Here is a 19,598-nt window from a genome sequence, read left to right on the forward strand (position 1 = left end):
TTAAATAATTTAATCATGAACTGAATGTCTGAAATAATAATGAATGCTCTAAAAAAGGGAAATAGCAACGCAACATAACCCTACATATTGGGACTTCTGAAGCTGTAACCATCAAATGTTTGCTATTTTTACTTTAAGGACAGAACAATTCATTTTCAGAATTACTTTTGTTGATCAATGAATTGACTGACTTTTTGCTTTAGAGTTAAAAATAAGCGATAAGACATTGAAGACCGAAAACAAGGTAACTATAACCTCAAGAAGAGGCTGAGATGGATAAGCAGCTGTCTTGGTTAGGGTAATCTGAATGATGGTACTATGGTTGAATACTGGTTTCCATTCTTTCAACAACCATTGAGGTGGATGTGACCTTCAGTGAAACATTTACCCTCCACTTGCAATCAGCTGCTCTGACCAACTATAGAAGAATGCAGTTGTTGGCAGTGCAGCTCCCAGCTGTCCCCACGTAATGAAAGCACTGCACTGATGATCAGAGTATGTTCTGATAAATGTTCTAGCTCTTTCTTTAACTATGTTAGGAGCCACCATGGGGGACTGAGTGGTGAAGATTGAGCTCAAACGACAACAATATCTTTGATATCCATGTCCTGTCCAGGTGGAGATTCAACCATCCTAAAAATATAGGTCCTAGCATGATAAGTTTAGAAGCCATCTATATTCTCTGTTCAAAAAAGAAAAAACTGGACTTCTTGCTCCCCATTGTTGCATTACCGAGACAGCTGGTAACATTCTGTGGACATTAACGACAGCATAAGCCAGAGAATAGCCAATTTCACAATATCATCAAGGCGCGGGAGCATGCGCCACCGTTTGCTATTCCTCACTCATTTCTGCAGCCCTGCCGCCTATCCTATCAATCAATCTGGGTCCCGAGGCCAGACAGGGAATGAGTCTGTCCATTCCCTTAGCGCTCCTTGACTATATATATGTGTGTATATGTGTGTGTGTGTGTGTGTGTGTGTGTGTGTGTGTGTGTGAGAGACAGAGAGAGGAAAGGGGGTGTAAGACGGAGACAAAATGAATGTGTATTTAAAAGAGTGTATGTGAAACCAAGAGATCAGTATGGGAAAGAGAAAATGGAAAAGGAAACGGGATGTGATTCTGAATGCAAAATGTGGAAGAGCAGGAAGGTGTTTCTGTGCTTAAATGTGTGGAAAGTGCAATATAAAAGAGAAAGTGTGAGATGTGTGAAGCTTAAGGATGCCATGCAAGCTGTATATATAAAGTGAGTATGTGTATGTATGGTGGAGTGGAGGCATTCATCAGCTGGGAGCTAAACTCCTCACATTGGGCAGTATGGTTAAGCGTCATAATCAACCAGGCACAAGCTATGAGTGTGTGTGTGTGTGTGTGTGTGTGTGTGTGTGTGTGTGTGTGTGTGTCTCTCTCTGCCATGAACCAGACAGATAGTCCATACTCTAATACTCAATGACACAAGAGGTGAACTACATCAGACCTTGCATGCTGCTGCAGGCCACAACATCTCAGTGCGTGCAGCAAGATGTGTGCGAGTGTGTATGTGAGGATGCACAGATGCGTTTGTCATAACACATTCTGATCACCACCTTGACTGGATGACTGGGCCTCGCCTGCTGCGGTTTCACAAACATATACGCAATCACACACGCAAAAAGCACTAGCCAAAGTTGATATCCATTAATGTCAAGTGGAGCAGATAAACAATATATAATAAAATAAAATGATGTCAAAGGTCTGAAACATTGTGAGCTAAATAACCTTTACCTTCATTTCCTTCACTTTCTTCCTCAGTTTTGCTATTTTGAATAGCTTGAAAGTGAGATTAGACGGTCCAATCAGACCTCTATCATCTATCTATGATCTATCTATCATCTATGCTTAGTCGCAATAAAAAGGTAGAATGATGAGCTTTAGATGAACCACTGATCAAGGACAGTGTAGGAGAAATGGTGAAGAAAAAACCCTTCCAAAGTTTAGTTTCAGAACAAAAATATTCAGCTGCGATTGAACTGCACTCACAAGAGTAGCAGTGATGTTCAGCATGGTAAAAGTCAAGAGATTGGTTTGCTTTCCAAACTTGCTTACCCTGTATATAAAATACATTTTTACTTTGTGTTGTTGAACCATCAATATCCTCTCAAAGTCGACACTGAAAAACATGAAACAATGGCCATTTGGGGTGATTGATAGGACTGCTAGCTTTGCTGGCTGCTCTAAATGACTAATTCCTCATATTTTGCCAGTGGTGCCCAGTGGTGACAGCAAAGCATGCTCATCTTGGCATTTCATAAATACTCCAGACCCAGGAGAAAAACAAAACAAATGTTTAGGTGCATTGCAATATAAACAGCACACCTTATTCTACCAGCGTTTTGCTGAGTGGAGAAGGGTGTAGTTCCACAGCTTCTCCATTTTTTCCATCTTACCCTCAAGACTCAGCACACCAACTCTAATTTAATGAGTCCACACTCTTGACGCATTCATTCAACACAGCTGACAACCTACTTTTACTCTGCTCTCTTTTTGAGCATTTATTTACTTCCCGACACAATCTCCACGCTGTTCTGTAAGGTAAAAACAGAGAGTGGTTCTTACCATCTCTGTGTTTACACATTTAGTTTGATCCTCATTTTTCTTTAAAAGCCTCTGCGACAATCCTGTTAAGCATTCTATAAACACACATGGCTTGGCTGCAGCTTATACAACTGAACAATACACTACTTCTGCTATGGTTTACTGTAGAGAACAAAGTAAATCTAGATGTTTGAAGGCCTTGTGACTAGCTGTCTGTTGTGCCTTGTCGTTCCCTGTTTACCCAGCATCCTTTAACCTTGCTCCTCCTCTGGAGTCTCTAAACAGGAGAGAAGAACAACTGATGATATTGATGCACTTTTCTCCTCCTCCGAGTCTGTTCATCACATTACAAATTACCGGTGAACTGTATTGAGTCCTCAACTCCTGAAGACACAAATGTTTTGATGCCCTGTGCATTTTTGGTTCAACAGAATTCATTTTTGAGGAGAAATTTCCGTTGACTGAAATATCATCAAGCTAGAAAGAGAAAACAATGTCTCCATAATGAACAGATTAAGTTATTCTCAGGGATACTTAAGAACTGACAACCCTGTCTGTACCCTGTATCCTTGAGGTGAAAAGTATACAGCAGAGACAAAATTTGACATCAAAATGCATAATATTGCCCACTCCGCCCGTGTGTAACGGGGATTTTACATGATAAAAAGCTGACAAGTGTCGGAAAATTTTGTTCCCTCAATGAACAGCCACTTAAGACATTCACCATCAAGTCGCATTCCATTAGCTGTTCACTCCCTCACACAGAAAAGGGCTGACTAAGCAGCTGTCCTTAAGCAGGTATAGAGCAGTGTTGGCTTCCAGGCACCACTTACTGCAGCTGATAATAAAGAGAAGCGAAGATCAAAAACAATGAAAAATAACCATGCATGCACACAAACTCACACTAAACCCTCTTTTCCTTAATATACTGTAAGACAATAAAAATGTACACTATCCAATGAGACCCATCCATGTTCAGAAGCATTGTCATTTATAGTCAGAGTAGTGATTTCCGATCAAGAGTACTTGTACCCCAGGGGTTACACAAAGAGATTGTGGAGCTGCTCATCTAATTTGAAAAGATAACTCAAATGAACGCATTTGAAACAAACAACACATAGACAAGTGTTGCTGATGAAGGGGTGCTTGAATTAATCCAACAGGACTAAGTGGGTACATCAGATGAAAAAAGGTTGGGAAGCATTGACGTAGATACATGCATGACATCACAGCCACAAGATTAATGAAGTCTACCACTCAACATGATTGTGACAGACGTACACAAGAGCAGGGAAATGGAGAGGTTGAGAGGAGAAGTGAAGGGAGGACCCGCAGGGGAAGAAAGGACAAAGTGTGAAAGGTACAAGGAAGGGAAGGCGACTGACCGTCTTTCCTCTGTGAATGAGTGTGTGTGTGTGTGTGTGTGTGTGTGTGTGTGTGTGTGTGTGTGTGTGTGTAAATAAGGAAAAGCTGACCTATGACATAACTACTGATCTCCAAGGTTCAGTATGTGGAGGAGCAAATGAGGAGTAATCACCTGAGGTAGGTCCCTGTAGTAGAAACTAATATCTGACCAAAACGTTTTCTATATCAATGACGAGTGATTGTTATTAAGTTGTTAAAACTATTATATCATATTAGTATTTTAAAATAAATGTTTAGCTTGAAAGGAAGCTTTGGCTAATGTTTATTGTAAAAATATGACGCAGGTCGTTTCTAAACTGTTTTTTTTTTTTTATAATAATAATTTCCAGCACACCGACTGTGTTTAGAACATTTTAATGGCACTGTCAACCAGGTGTAACCTGACAAACCTGACAGGCCTATTAATATTTGTCAACAGCATGGAAATATGCAGGTTCATTTGAGGATACTCCACTATAAATATATATAAAATGAATAAATATGAATATACAACCAAACTAACTAATTAAAAATCCTTACTGTTAATTTATGTAGCCATCACCCTGCTGAGTAAGCAAATTGCTGACCTTGTCACTTCTACTTATTCAGTAAAACTCCACTGTGCCTCACAATGCACGTGTTCTTACAGACAGGCTGCATCTCGGATACTACTGTCAAAAACACTACGTTTAAGCACAAATGTAGCTTTTCCTCTAGAAGAGAAAAGAGGGCAAACACTTTCTTTCTACGTATTGTCAAGGTCAGCTGGTGCTGATGTGAGAGAGCAGATTGCTTGTCCTTCCATCATTGCATTTTGTCCGTCTACACGTTCATGTGTCGGAAGGAGGGAGCAGTGATAAATGTGCGAGTTGTCGAGAAGTAAATGGTGCTATCGAGTTGTGGTCTGGTCCGGGGTGTCAGGAGAGGTACGAGGCTAATTCTCAGCAGCAAGGCTATAATGGGATGTGTGTGCCTATTTGTGACTGTGTCTGTGTGTTTGTGTGAGCACACTCACCGTGGTCCATGTTCCACCTGGCACAGTGGATTAGGTGCAATTAATCTTAGTTAAGCAAGCCCTGCGGAGAGCTGCCTGCCTTACGCGCATGCACAAACCAGCACGCGCACTAGGCCACAAACAAACACACACACAGTAATGCGCAGAGAGGGTGAGAGCATAGTGAAGCAGCTGCTTTGTGTGCATAACACACTGACGAGTTCACCATATGCACATTTGACAGCGTCGCTTGTCAGAGTTTTGTTTTTATAGTGGGAATAGGGCGATGATGTGGAAGGGGAAATGGTGCGTCTGTTTGCTCACATGTGCACATTTCCCAATTCATCGTTTTGGATGGGAGAAAACGTAAAAAGGAATTCTACTTGATCTCCTTGCCAATACTCGTTTAACAGCATGTATGCTCGCAAGAGGTAGAAAGTGCAGTGTGCATACAGTATGGAGGGTACCATACTTTTGCAGTCACTTTAAACTGCACAAGCCATCATATTCAGTGAATATTAAAGGCCCTATATTACTGCCAATTGCACATTTCATAAATGCAGCTATAACAAATAAAACATTTGTTTTAAATTGGTGCAGATGGGACATGCATAAAAGACTGAAAAAGGAATTTGAACATGTGCCGGTGTTCCTTTGGCATCCGCCTCAATAATGTACAGATGTTTTTGAGTTGTTTTGCAAACATATTTTGCCTACGCATATTTTTAAAGAATGACTTTGATTTATCATTCTTGTTAAGCACTTCATTTAATTTCCTTGAAGACCATCAATTATCCCTCGTCTCCCTGCTGGCTACAACAGGTGCAGCGACTGCTTTCAAAGCCGGTATTCACAGGTGTCGGTCCTTTAGCCTCTCCCATACAGGCTTCAGTATCTAGGGGCCACGCCACCCGCATAATCCGTCACATCCTTATCCCATGTGGACTCACCTGGGTAAAAAAAGCTCTACAAGCGTCATCGGGCCATCAGCGATTAACACAGCGCAACAGAGTAGCAAAGTGGGAAGAGATATTTCAGGCATCAAGGTTTCTGGAAGACTTGTTCCTTTCCTTCATAGGCAGTGTTAGCTGACTGTCAGTTGGACCACGTCCTTTGAATGAATGTACATAAAACAGATTAATCATTACTATAAAATATGAGCTACTGGGTTAGAAAATATCTGGTTGTTTGATAAAAAGGACACACAATACATTGCCACCAGAGGAGGTTAAAGGTAGTCCTGTAGATACTAGTCTCCTCTTGGTGTTTAGTCCTCTAACACAGTAGCTGAAATACTATTTGTTCATTCCTCTATTTTGATCACCACAAATCATAAAAATGGTTTCCGACCTTCTGTCTTGTCACTGCTGCTCTCCCATTTACTCATCCTTGCCATTTATTGTCTTCCTCAACATCTTGCTCCATCTTTTTGTAAACCGTTTGCTTTTGCTGTCCATCTTCTCCTGATTCTCCTCACCTAACTCTCAATCTTGTGCTTGGTTGCCCCAATTTTCCCTCATAACTGTCTCTCTTTTCCATCTCCTCCTCCCCACATCTCAAACCTCCTTTCCCCTCTCTTCAATTCTCTCATCCTTGTGACATCCTTCACTCCTTACCTTCCACCCCCCCAAAGCCCACCTGGATTAGCAGCAGTCTGCAGTAATGCATTCTGACCCCCCCCTCCACGCACAGACACACACAAAATTTAATGTGGGGCAGAATCGTGATGAGACAAAGGACCGGATGAATAAAACAGTGGAACTGATGGCGATGGTGACGGCACCCGGGGGACCCACATTCTTGATTTATTACGCCGGGTGAGCATTCAAAAGCACATACAGCCATAGCTCGCTGCTAACAGCCAGTCTAAGATCTACACTACAGCGAGCGAGCGAGAGACACAGACACCGAGAGAGACAGAGACTGGGGGCAAGGAGCTAAAAGCTTGGCAGAAGGCAAAGTGCCCCTCAAAATCCAAATACATAACACATGCACATGATATCGTCAATGTTTATATATTTCCCCTAAATGTGGCCTGCCAAGTGATTTCTAATTAGCCTCGCTCAGGGAGAGCAAGGAAAAACGGAGGAAATCAATTCCCCATTTGGGGCAGGTAAAGTGATCTATTGAAGGGCTAACCCCAAGGAAGACCTTATCAAAACGGAAGAGGGCCAACTTTTTACAAAATACACACACATACTGAATAGTGTATTTACAGAGAGGATCGGAGAGATCGTGGCAGAGGTGTTTTAAATCCCCCTGACTTCAATTAACCCGACGTGAAAATTTCTGCCACAGAGTGCAATTAAAGTTCCTAAAACCAAGGACTAACCTTGCAGACCCCATTGGAGGAAAATGCTGGTGTAATCGACCTTAATTAGTTCTGTTGTCTGTGTTGTCATTTCCATTGTGTTGCCTTGGTGCAATAAGATTTAAAATATGTTTTATCAACATCCTCTCCAGTAGATATATTTATAATGTTCTCATCACCATTTTTAGCAAAACATTCAAGGAACCTATTAGGAAAACAATTACAAGTCTCCACCTGCACTGTTTTTCAGTGCTCAAGAACTCTAGCACAACTTAGTTGTATTCAAGAACAGGATTCATTTTGTTTTTTGTGATCACCTCATTTTACTCTAGAGAGAGAAATCCTGTTTAGTCGCACAAAAACAAAACCTACAGGTGTGCAGTAATAGTAAGCCTTATGATGTTGGAAATTCACTTCTTAAAAAAATTCATTTGATTTTGTAGTAGCAAATTATCAAAAGCAAAAAACACTTCTTACCAACTTCAAACAAAACTAACAAGCAATATGTTGGTTCCCAACATAAAATGATGAGCATCATTGAACTATTCATGCATCAACACTGCTGGAGAATGGCCACAAGTTATCTTCTTGCCAAATGTAGTTCAGACTGGCTTTGAGTCCATTTTCTTTTTTAAATCACAAAGCGCACAGTAGCTAGCTCATAAATAATGAAGGAAAGAAAGGATAAATGGAAGGCAAGGAGAATGCAATAGTCTAAAATCTCAAGAAAAGGACAATAATCAAGAGCCAAAAGAATCTGAAGTAGATGATGTTGCCGCTTTCTTGCCAATCAAGAGCCACAGCAAAGTTGAAGATTTTCACAATGCTAAACATCAAATCAAATGTATTTATATAGCCCAATATCACAAATTATACATTTGTCTCAGTGTGCTTTACAGACTGTACAGGTTACGACACCCTCCTGTCCTTAGACCCTCGCATCGCACAAGGAAAAACTTCCTAAAAGAAACCCCATAATTAAAGGGGGGAAAATGGAAGAAACCTCAGGGAGAGCAACTGAGGAGGGATCCCTCTCCCAGGACGGACAGACGTGCAATAGATGTCGTGTGTACAGGATAAACAACATAGTACAAATACAACATTTGACATGAGTTCCCTCTACCTCCAAGTGCTCCGTTTTCTTCTATTAAGGCCATGCCTGCTCGACCTAGTTAGTGTGTTATCCTTTTTGCAGACAGAAGAGCCGATTAGGCTAACTAATGTTTGCACACTAGCCAGTTAAGTTAGCCGCCTAAGACGATTGTTAACTTAAAAGCTAACTGATGATAGGAAACGTTCAGCAGGGATCTTATAAAATACTTTCTGGAAAGCAGGTGTGTTGGGAGTAGAACAAGATGTGAACTGGCAAGCAAATTTTCTACACACAGAATTGCTTTTGAGTTTCTTAACATAAAAAGGTCATGCCTGTTATTGTCTTTAAGAGCAGAACGATGAATGACAAAGACGTAACCGTAATTCAGGCTTGCCTCTTTTTGTGGCACTTAGTGGTTAATCAATTAATTTGCTTTTGTGAAGCACCAATCCCACTTTCACAGTGCCAATGCCAAGGGTTTGTACTTATTCCTAATTCTAGTAGTCGAGTTATTGTTATTTTGTCGGTCACGGCTTGAAGTGGCTGCTTCATCTCCCTACTGTCATACATGTTAGCTTGATAGAGCCGACCTTCACTTTACTGAGAAACATGAACAGCCACATTATATATATTACTACTAAAAAAGTGTTTATTGCACCAAGGTGCATCTTATTTTAAATATAACAATTCATTTTGAGATTGTGCTATTGGTTTTTCTGCCCCGCAGAATATTCATGTAAATATTAAATAATAAATATAGCAATACCAATATAGTTATTGCATGGTATGTAAATGCAAACATTTTCAGCCTACTATGTAGATACTTTGTAGTGCCATCAGACAGCACCCTTGCCTTCAGTATGCAACACAACACTTGGATCAAGCAGAGGCTTTTTGGAGTAAAGTGCTGCAGACTGATGAAACAAAAATGGCTCTTTGGCCGCAATCACAAAATGTATGGCTGGAAGAAAAAAAAAAGAGAGAAACATTTGGGGGGAGGACACCTTGCAAACCGTTAAACATTGTAGTGGATTTATTATGCTTTGGAGTTATATGGCTGCCAGAGGCATAAAAAAAAGGTATAGACTTTTCTCACAGCAGACATTTTGACTGGTAACAGCATGAAAATCACAAGTGTAACTAATGGCATTGACTATTTCCCTGTTCCATTTAGCTTCCAGTACACGATACCAGTGAGCCAGCACACCCAATGCTGGGCATTGGACCTGAAACACTCATAAATGGAATCCAGCCATTGGTAATGTAATGTTATTAGTTACCGGTGTTTGACACATCAGAATGTCTGCTTTGATTCCATTATTCAGAGAGAGGGAAGCATGATCTCTGAAATGCATATTGGTGCATCTCTAGTTGTATGTGATACTAATCGATCAGCCGTCAATCAAAACCGGCTGGTTATCAGCTGATCGGCCACGAGCTATGACCGGATCAGTGTCGTATTTTAAAATGTATACACACATGCCACTTGATGGTTTTACGTTGGTGACACAGCTGCGCAGACAGCAACGCCTCAGCCATACAACATGCACGTTGGCACACAGCAGCAGTTGTGGCACAGTACAGCCACACACTTTGCCGGTGTGGAACTTCTTCAGCGCAAGTGACGATTTGTAACACCTGCAAGCCTAAACTAAACTGTGGAGAAACAACCATAAAAAGGGAAACTTTGCCAATTTTCAACTGGCTTTGTATCGTTACAATGTGGGTGGTACATGCAAATGAATAACGTTGGGCTTCCCTCTGTGTTAATGTCGCCCTGGAGCTCGGCAGGTCAGACTTTTTACAAAAACGGAATCTGCCAAGAAATGTTTTAATCGATGCATATACAAACACAACATTCAAATATTTTGGACTTGTTTGTAAAATACATTAATATAAATACGTACAAGAGTAAAACTAAATTCTAAAACAAGAACACAAAGACTGAACAGGAAGTGGAAAATGTGATTTGCACATGCCACTTATTCTCCACCGGTGGTAAATAAGCTTATTAAGAGTAATTGAAGTAGAATTAGCATAAATGTGTTATCTTCATGAGATTGTGTTCTATATGGTGCTAGAATAACATATTTGTAATACAGAGGAATGCAAAGGTTTGGCGTACAACTGGAAAGATAATACTACATTTCTTCCCTCGGAAGCCTACGGGTATTTCACTGTTTCCGTTTGATCATGCCTCTGCTCAGGATGCAGTTTGGATGGAGCTTTGTTGTGGGGTCACCATAGTAAATACAATGATATAAAAGTTGCAGAAAAACTAACCGGAGAATCCAGAAGATGTCAATCAAGCACAGTTGATACACACCCACACATTCCTGAGAAGAGGTCTAATCAGACAAATTAAGAAAGCACCTGTGGACTCGCTCTAGTCGTTTAGCTCTCTTTAGTGCTTCAGTCTCAGCAGCCAGATTTCTTTCTATCTCACAGCCCAATCATATTCACTTCAATCTGAAGTTGTGTGGCTAATTGGTTTGCCCAGTAATTCAAACAGTGGCAGTAAGAGTGACATAAACAACAAATAACAAGGGTGCCAATCAGCTAAATCAACCTCGTTAATGACTGCAAGTTGTTTATAAAATCAACCGTAACTTCGAATGCTTTTTTTAATTAAGTGTCTCGTTAGGACTGGAAAAGCCACAGCAGTGTTATACGTCGTCACGTCAAATCTCCAAATGAAATGCTCCTTGGCCAAGAAAAGACCATCATGTGTTGTTTAAGGGGCCTACCAGCTAAATCTAATTACTGAAATCAGGACATTGCAAAACAAACTCCCTTAAACTTGTTTGTTTCACCAGTGTGACAACTGTTCCCATCCTCTGAGCCAATGTGAAGAATGCTGCGAGCCCAGAAAGGGGGCCTGGCAGCCCCTACCACCTGTGTTAGGCAGAGCGAGCAGCTTGGCATGGGGCAGCCAAATAGCCAGAAGGAAGACATTTGTTGTAATAAAAAATTTAAATAAATAAAAAACACTTTCAAGAGGGGGAAAAAAAACCCACATATGTACATCAACATACATATAATATCTCAAGTGTACATATTTAGTTTGAAGTGAATATCTTATTACAAAGTATGCAAGCAAGATGATTTTAAAATGTATTTTAGCCTCTAATCATTTACACAAACATCATGAGCACTGCGCCAAAAGTCAAATTGTTCCCTAAATCTCAATGCACGGCTTTCTTTCCTAAAAGACACTTGTTTCTCTCTTCAACAGTACGTTGCTTTACTAATCCTCCTATGGTTGTGGCAGGGACAGAGGGAGGTAGGGGGGGATAGATGCGGACAAGCTGGTGCAGAACGAAGGAAGAGCAGGATAAAAGAACGGATAAAGAAAAGTACTGAAGGAAGGAAGCAGTCAGAGAAGGGAGAAGGGAAATGGTTAGGGAGAAGGTAGCTCTCTTACCTGCAGTGAGTTACAGAAAAGGGTGGGAAAAAGAGGGAGAAGAGGAAGGAGGGAAGTAGTGGAGGGTGAAGGGAGAGAGGGAGCAGGCTAATTTTGTTCTACCTTCAGGACACCTCCTCCTGCTGCTGAATACAGAGTGACATGAGTTGAATATCAAACGGATGTATCAAAAGTGGTACTGAGCAATGGTTAGTTTGTTTGTTACGAGTCAAAGAGGCAACCCAATCATGCTTTCAAGCCTGCGAATTGCACCGAGCCTCACTTCGTCAGTTGTTAAAGCAACTGACAGTAACGATTTGGTGACTTTTCTTTGGTGTTCAAATAGTTGAACACCAAAGAGATCCAACTAAGATAAATCACATGAATATATAGAACAGTTACCATACTTTGGGATTAGAAGTAGTTAAACAGTTAAGTCATGATTTATCCTCTATCCTAAAATATCCTCGTCTACCTCCAGTGAAAAATGCCTACTTCACTTACGTCTTTGCTATGCTATTTGGAGCTGGACAGTGAACTCTGTGCGGTCAGTTTGCACGAGCTTGTAAAATGGGAGCAGCTGCCCAGCAGTTCCATTTTCTTTTCTTGTTTGCAGTTGGTGAGAGTATAAAAGATTCAAGACAAATGTTTGTAAACCTGTATGAGAATAGACAGGTGCATGGCAGAGCATGCAAGATTGAAACCAGAAACAAATAAAACGCCCACACATTGTCAAAACTTGAAGTGCAGTGACATTTTCAATAGACGTACACTACGTGTTGACAGACTGCATATGGACCGGCACACTGAAAAAGAGCTAGGTGCTGATTCTCAATGGCAGTACGAGCAAAGTCCTAAGATTTAGTGTAATATCAGCCTACTGCCTAATGTAGCTATAGGCATGATAAAAATTAAAAAAGTTGAAAAGTTATGTTACTACAAATTCTTCTCTTATGTAACAAATCCTCTTCGCAGCTGATCAACACGGTGTGTTTTTTGTGTGTGTGTCAGGAGAGGGGAGGGTCACTATTACTACCTTGCCGTGTCTGATGGTGTACCGCTGTCTCTAATAATCTCTCTGTGCCAGAATACCTCTGCTTTGTATTATCGCTCTTATCACAACATAAGAAGAGGGCAAAGCACATTATTAACATGCTACTTGCGTGCATCTAGTGTACAAAAAGCCTAGAGAATAATGCCTGCAGTTCTGCTCATCTCTCCATACATTTTGTAAATGAGACAAGGACAAAGTATGCAAGGACATGGGAAATAGGAGGGCTGGGGTTCAGCCAAGGTTTTATCTGAGGCAGATTCTGCTGTGCGCTCGATTACTCTCTTATTCTATCTTTTTCTCACTCATATTGGTCACATTTGTTGCCACTGACTGTCCTGCAAGAGCAGCTCCACACTGGCACCTGTTGATGAAAATGCGACATAGCAGAAACACAAAGACGTGATAGCTCTCAAGTACACATACACACACACACACACAAAAACACTGTCACGTAACTGCCAATCCTGTCCATCTTTCCTTTAAAGATAGATTGGTGGAGTAATTCTGATGTAAGGGGCCTCTAGCAGGCAATGAGTCAGAGTTAGATGATTGAGGAATACACACCCACAGCAGAGGCAGATATATCCACACATGCAGACCTTGAAAGCTAAACGTGTCTAGGGTGCCTGAGTGGAGGTGAAGAGAGTTTGTGCTGCTCTGCCGAGTCTTTCTACATCCAAATCTCGAGCTTTATCTAGGGGCGTAGCGATTAGCTGATATGCATCAGAACGTCAATACAATAGTCAGAGATAGGGCTATATTGATACAAAAACACAGACCACATTCTGTGAGACATTCATGAAAAACTGTCAAACACCTGTTGGCTTCCTGCAAAGTTCAACTCCCAATCATATACCTACTTCAGGCCACACACTTCCAGAAAGAGAAGTAGCATGGTACAGAATAATGAAGTGCTGACCGACGTTGTGGACCCAGCACTGGTGACAACAATGCATGTTACTACTTCTGAAGCAGTGTGTTCCCAACTGTAACTCCTCCTAGTTTAAAGGAAATCCTTTTAGTCCAATGACACTGACCCTGGTATTGCCAGTATGCAGTACTTCACTGAAATCTGCATCTTCTTTAGGCACTGCCCAAAACATTACACAGAATGTGACTGCCCATTGTTTGTCATTATTGATAGGACAATAAACATTATTTTGGAGGCATGTTTTTTAGCCAATAATCTTTTTTGGAATATCTAAATATACATCCCAACATCTGAATATAGGATAGTTACTCACTTATAGCTTCCTATTCTATCTTTAGTAGAATATCAATGCTTCAAGCTTAAGTTCACAGACATGATTGTTCCATCAACACAGAAGAAACATTGGAAATGAGTTGCAACAGGCTAGATGATTAAGGGGGGGGGAGAGAAAGAGAGGGGGGGGAGAGAAAGAGAGGGGGGAAGATCTAGTCAGCTGAGTGCGTGGGTTGAAAATTCAGGCTCCAGTTTTGATGGTTCAGTGTGATAATTGTACTTCTCCAAGTAATTCTTCTTTCCATGGATGAGACGGCGTCATTCTGTAGTCTTACAGAGTTTACTTTGTGCTGTACTGTTTTCAATTCAAAATCATTTCAACCGCAAACAGCACACACAACATAAACACGTTTCCATTTTGAACTTGGTTCCATAGTGACGGATAACCTGAAGTATGTCGCCATTTGCAATTGGATCAAAAGCCTGGTTCAGAGGAATTCTGGTATAGTTCTGTAAATTTTCAAGCGTTTGTTGGCAAGGCGCTACTCACTGAAGCCCTTGTTGTTAGGGAGTGACAGATCCAAAATCTAGCGCATCAAAAGTCAACAACACAACAAGCCATGACACACACCAGCACAGAGAGACACACACACAGTGCGAGCTGTTCCCTGACACTAACGACCTTTAGCCACCATTGGCGCTTATGTATCTTGCAGAATTTTTGACAGTTGCTCATTAGCAGCGGAGGCCTGTAGGAGCAGGATATTCTCCTTTTCCCATTTCTCACATCTGCTCACCTTACCATCCTTCCAACTTGCTTGTAGCAGATTTTGTTGTGCTAATAAGGAGTGAGTAACAACAAGGCTTTAGAGGGGAAGGGCTGAGGTTAGAGGACATGGCTTCCTTTGATATGACGGGAGGCGGGGGGGAAAAAGAAAAGCGTTCGTGTGCGGATAAAGACTAAATCAAATCCTATGCACGTTCAAACACAATGGAGCCATTCCATCCCTGCCCTCACACATCAACACTGGCACTGACAGTGTAGGACACCCAGCACCTAGTTAGCTTAGTTAAAAGTCAGCATTGTCCTTAACGTCGTGCCTGGGGACATCGTACGTTTGCACAGATACTCAGGGAGTTGTTGATATGAGGCTACTGGCCTCGATAGACTGTTATTTCTTTAAGGTTTGTGGAAATTTAATGGGCTCACAATGGTGATCCCAAGGCTATGTCTCAAAAACACATGATGTGAACTAACAAACAAGTTATTATATTGCTTCCTGTCAAACTTTTGGTTTGGGGGTTGGATATAATCTTTGTTCTGCGCTACAGTTTTGATGTATTTCAAAAACCAGTTTCAGTAGGATTCAAGGACCAGTTGCCTCCGTTTGTATTTGTCTTGCTTTTTTAATGAATTAGTTTGACGCAAAATTAACTTTGCAGCTCACTAATCAAATGTTATTTATTATTTCATTTGACATGGTCAAATTAAATAATACAAACTTGCTACAAAGTTTCTAACTAAAATAGACATTTTCCACAGAAATAATCCAATTTAGTATTTTCAGTGCCATTTGTTATGTCAACTCAAGTAGTCAGTGCTAATTAAAAACTTGTTCATCCAAAGTTGCAATTTGTCATGGCATTCAGTAGACCTTTAATGACTAAAAAGCAATCTTTAGTGGTTTCATTATTTGAGAACAAGCTAAGACTAAAGCATCTACATTACTGAAACATTCAGAGATCATCATCTCCTAAAACTTACCAGCCAACGTGACACTAGACCCCATCGCTTCATCCACTAAAGATAGGTTTCACTGGCATTTGGTGCTTAACAGCTATTCATTTCAGACACACAAAAAGGGAACACTGCTCTCGTTTACCTTCATCAAAGTCCGCATCATCCTCGGTGTGCTGGGGGAAGGGGAAGCAGTTGGTGATCTCCAGTCGGTCCTCGACTACCAAGCCCAGCAGGACGCCCTGAACCACCTCGCTGCCCTGGCCCTCTTCCTGGTAGTGCTTGATAATCTTCAGCACCACCTGTGCAAAAAGAAAGAGCACGGTCACTGAAGTATGAAACTACCGCAACAGAATGGACGTAGAGTGTGAGGAAAGGAGGCTTTACGCTCCTTTTAATAACAGTTTCAGGAAAATTATTTCACTTTCTGAACCGGGGCAAATGTATTTATTGTGCCTATTGTTTCTGCATGTTGTGGCTGTTACGGCATTGCTTGTTAATGTATTCTATCATCTTTTGATTTATGTTATCCATTTCTATTGCGTCTCTGCTCGTCATGTTGATTTGTGCTCATTAGTTTGTGTTGGGGTTAGTTTGGTTGAGATGTTTTTTACAAGACGCTTGGGTTTTTTTTAATCTCTCCCGCTGCAGATTTGCGGTATTCCTCTGTTCTTTTCCACTTTATGTTTTATCACAGTACATATAGAGTACATAAACTATTTAATTAATACCAATGGGAAAACGAGGCAAAACTAATATGGCTTTTCTTCCAGTGCACATTAAAACTGTTTTTCAAAATTATAGAAAAGTATTTTAAGATGTCAATTTCGAACTTGATTTAAAAAGCATATGCTGTGATATGTGACTGTTCAATAAGGAAACGTTTTTAATCACAAATATTTTCAACATGTATTTACTTTCCTCAACACATAAGACGGCTCCAACTGTGACTTCAGGCCATTGTAAATATAACCACAACATAGTGGTAAAATTCTGATTAATGAAAGTATGAACAGATAAGTGAGAGTTCAATTGATTACTAACCGTTTCACTAGACTGAATTTTCATTTTGTTCAGTGGGCGGTTTCTTTTTTCATACTGTACAGAAGATGCATTCAGACTGAAATACTTTGTGGTATCACAAACATGTGAAGAGTTTGATCTATCTGGCAAACATTCACAGGATAGTGATGGTGGTGGATTTTAAGGATTAATTAGATGTGCAGAGGCTCCATAAATACAGCTGCGCTGCATTGGAAACTATTAGATTTCCCCTAGAATCGAGTGCTTGTCTTTAGCCTGTGTGCAGCCTTTATCTGTAATGTAATGTAAGGTAATGCTTCTGTGGTTCAGCCCACCCATCACCACCTCCACTCTGGAAACCTATTATAAAGTAACTCCTACTCCACATGTTTGAAAATAAATAATAAAAAACACTTTGCTTAAGTCAAAATGTTGTAGCATTACCTGCATAGTGTTCAATAGCCCAGCAGCTGTACATCAGAGACAATTGTAAAGAAGTTAAATCCAGATATAAATATTATTTTATTTTTTTTTAAATCAGTGTATACTGAATGTCCTTTATGTCTGTTCTGACAAAATGATAACTATTTTTAGGTTTCTACTGGGAATCAGTGCAACATTTGCAAGCTAAGCTAACCAGCTTCCACTTTCCAAGGAGAAACTACTATAGTATACTATAATAAGATCATATATTGACCTGGTCAAGTTCACAGTACAACAGGTCCTCCTAAATGTTTAATAGAACAGATTTATTAAAATCACTATATTACCAACACTTTGTGAGCTTTAAAAAATATGCGTTTTAATCAATGGACACATGCTACTGGGCTTTGATGCCCTCCTGTCAGTAGCACATCAAGATTGACAGTGTGTCTTCTCCTAGCATCACTGGCTCTTAGATGTCAGTCAACCACCCACTGAGGCCTGAAGCCGAGAGACCGTTTCCACATATGTCAAAAATGGTTTAATCTTCTTTGGAAAAATGTTAAATTACACACAATGGCTGCAGAGTTTATATAAACTACATGTCCTTACACAAAAAGCGAGGAGTGAAAAAATGTTAGTTCCAGAACATCTACCACATCACGAACAACTTACACCCCCCTTACATCGATTTTAATTGCATAATAAATCCTTAGCCACCATTCTCCACTGGCCACAAAATTGCCAAAAGCCTTTAAGAGGAATTTCTGGGACATGTTACCATCATTTGCATTGTAAGTTGAGGGGTTAGCACCACCTGCAGGCTCCAACACCTATGCATCACTGATCTAGATTTCATACAAAAGGCCAGTTAGTATTCAGCCCAGCGTAGTAATTTACACCGGAGAGAGAAGAGGTGGCACACATAAAGAAGAACATCTGAATCTAGTGGAACTTTAAGAAAAATGCAACCCTGGTACAGTGGGAGTGTATATTTGGACTTGTAGTCTGATATCCCACATCGCCCTGCCTCATCTGGACATGGTGTCATGCATCATCGTATGCGTTTAATATTTAATGGTTGATAAAAATGGGCCAATAGGACAAGCCTCCACATGATTGAGGAGCTGACTTAAGCACTAATGCTGCATCACATACACCAAGGACAGCAGGGAAGGGCTATAGCTTATTTCTACACACTCACACTTAAACATACACCAACCAATCATGAGAAACATTGACCAACAAAAAGAGGCAAGGCAAAGAGCAGAGAATAAGGCAAAGCGTGTAAATTAACAGGAAGAGGACAAGAAACTGAAAGCACAGTGTGGAGGGGGAGAGCATAAATCACGCTGATAACATTGTGGGCAGGTCACAACCAGAGGCATTAATACACACACACACACACACACACACACACACGCACACGCACACACAGTCCTGGGGCCATGCTTACAACAAAACACACATCATCACCATGAGGCAACCCTTACTCGTCTCACTAGCTCACGCTCACGCACACGCACACGCACACGTCTTGGGAGATGATTTATTTCAATAGAGTGCTGGACCTGTCAAGCAACAAGTAAAAGAGCTAGGGGTGGGAGAAGAGAGGTGATAAGGGGTGGAGTGGGAAGAAAAACAAATCTCATTCCCTGCCTGCCTGCTTGGCTTTTCTGACTGAGAGGAGAGGAAGGTCTGTACAATAGGTCGAGGGAGAATGGATGGAGAGAGAGGGAGAAAATGTAAGATTGAGAACTCGTCGGGGAAAGTGGTGGAGCATGGCAAAAGGAGGGAGGAATGGAGGAAATGCAGCCGTGAAAATGTGACAGAGAGAACCCAGCAGGATAAAGAAAATAATGACAAAAAAAAAAAGAGCAGGACGGGGCCAGGTGAGTGCGAGGAGAGCAGCCAGATGAACCATGCGACCGGTCATGTGACATTACCGCGGGGTTGTCAACAGGTTTTTTTTCAAGCACCTTTGTTTTTACGAGTAGAAGTTTCAGGATACAATATGGTGTGTGAAATGTAATATAATAAACACAATAATCCTTGTTTTTCTTCCATTCTATGTTCAAGGGCTTCTGGAGGAAAAAACTTTTCAGGTCCTCGTCACATATCGAGTGTGTGGTTGAATAGAGAGGCTTGACAGTGACTGCACACCTCAGAGACCCCTCGTCTTGTTTTATGCTTCAAGTTGCGTTTAGTGAAGCGTTGTGTGCTTAGAGAGCTGTTTAAATCACAAAAATGTCCTGCTATACATGTGGTTGAACTTATTAACCGTATCGATATTGATTGATCAAGGCTCCCAGTCTGTCTGTGAGCGTGCCTGTTTCACCACAGGCAGATTCCCTCACTAGCTACGGTGGACGGGGAA

General features: G+C 40.9%; 1 protein-coding gene across 1 annotated transcript in view; it reads right to left on the minus strand.

Moving 5' to 3' along the window:
* LOC115021816 (eukaryotic translation initiation factor 3 subunit H) overlaps nt 1–19,598 on the minus strand; it is a 51,723-nt gene that overhangs the window by 26,769 nt on the left and 5,356 nt on the right. Inside the window, exon 2 of the mRNA XM_029452499.1 lies at nt 15,921–16,077. Coding sequence (XP_029308359.1) covers nt 15,921–16,077 — 157 coding nt within the window. The remainder of the gene's footprint in view (nt 1–15,920; nt 16,078–19,598) is intronic.

This window comes from Cottoperca gobio, chromosome 16 (assembly GCF_900634415.1).
Source record: "Cottoperca gobio chromosome 16, fCotGob3.1, whole genome shotgun sequence".
Classification (NCBI taxonomy): domain Eukaryota; kingdom Metazoa; phylum Chordata; class Actinopteri; order Perciformes; family Bovichtidae; genus Cottoperca; species Cottoperca gobio.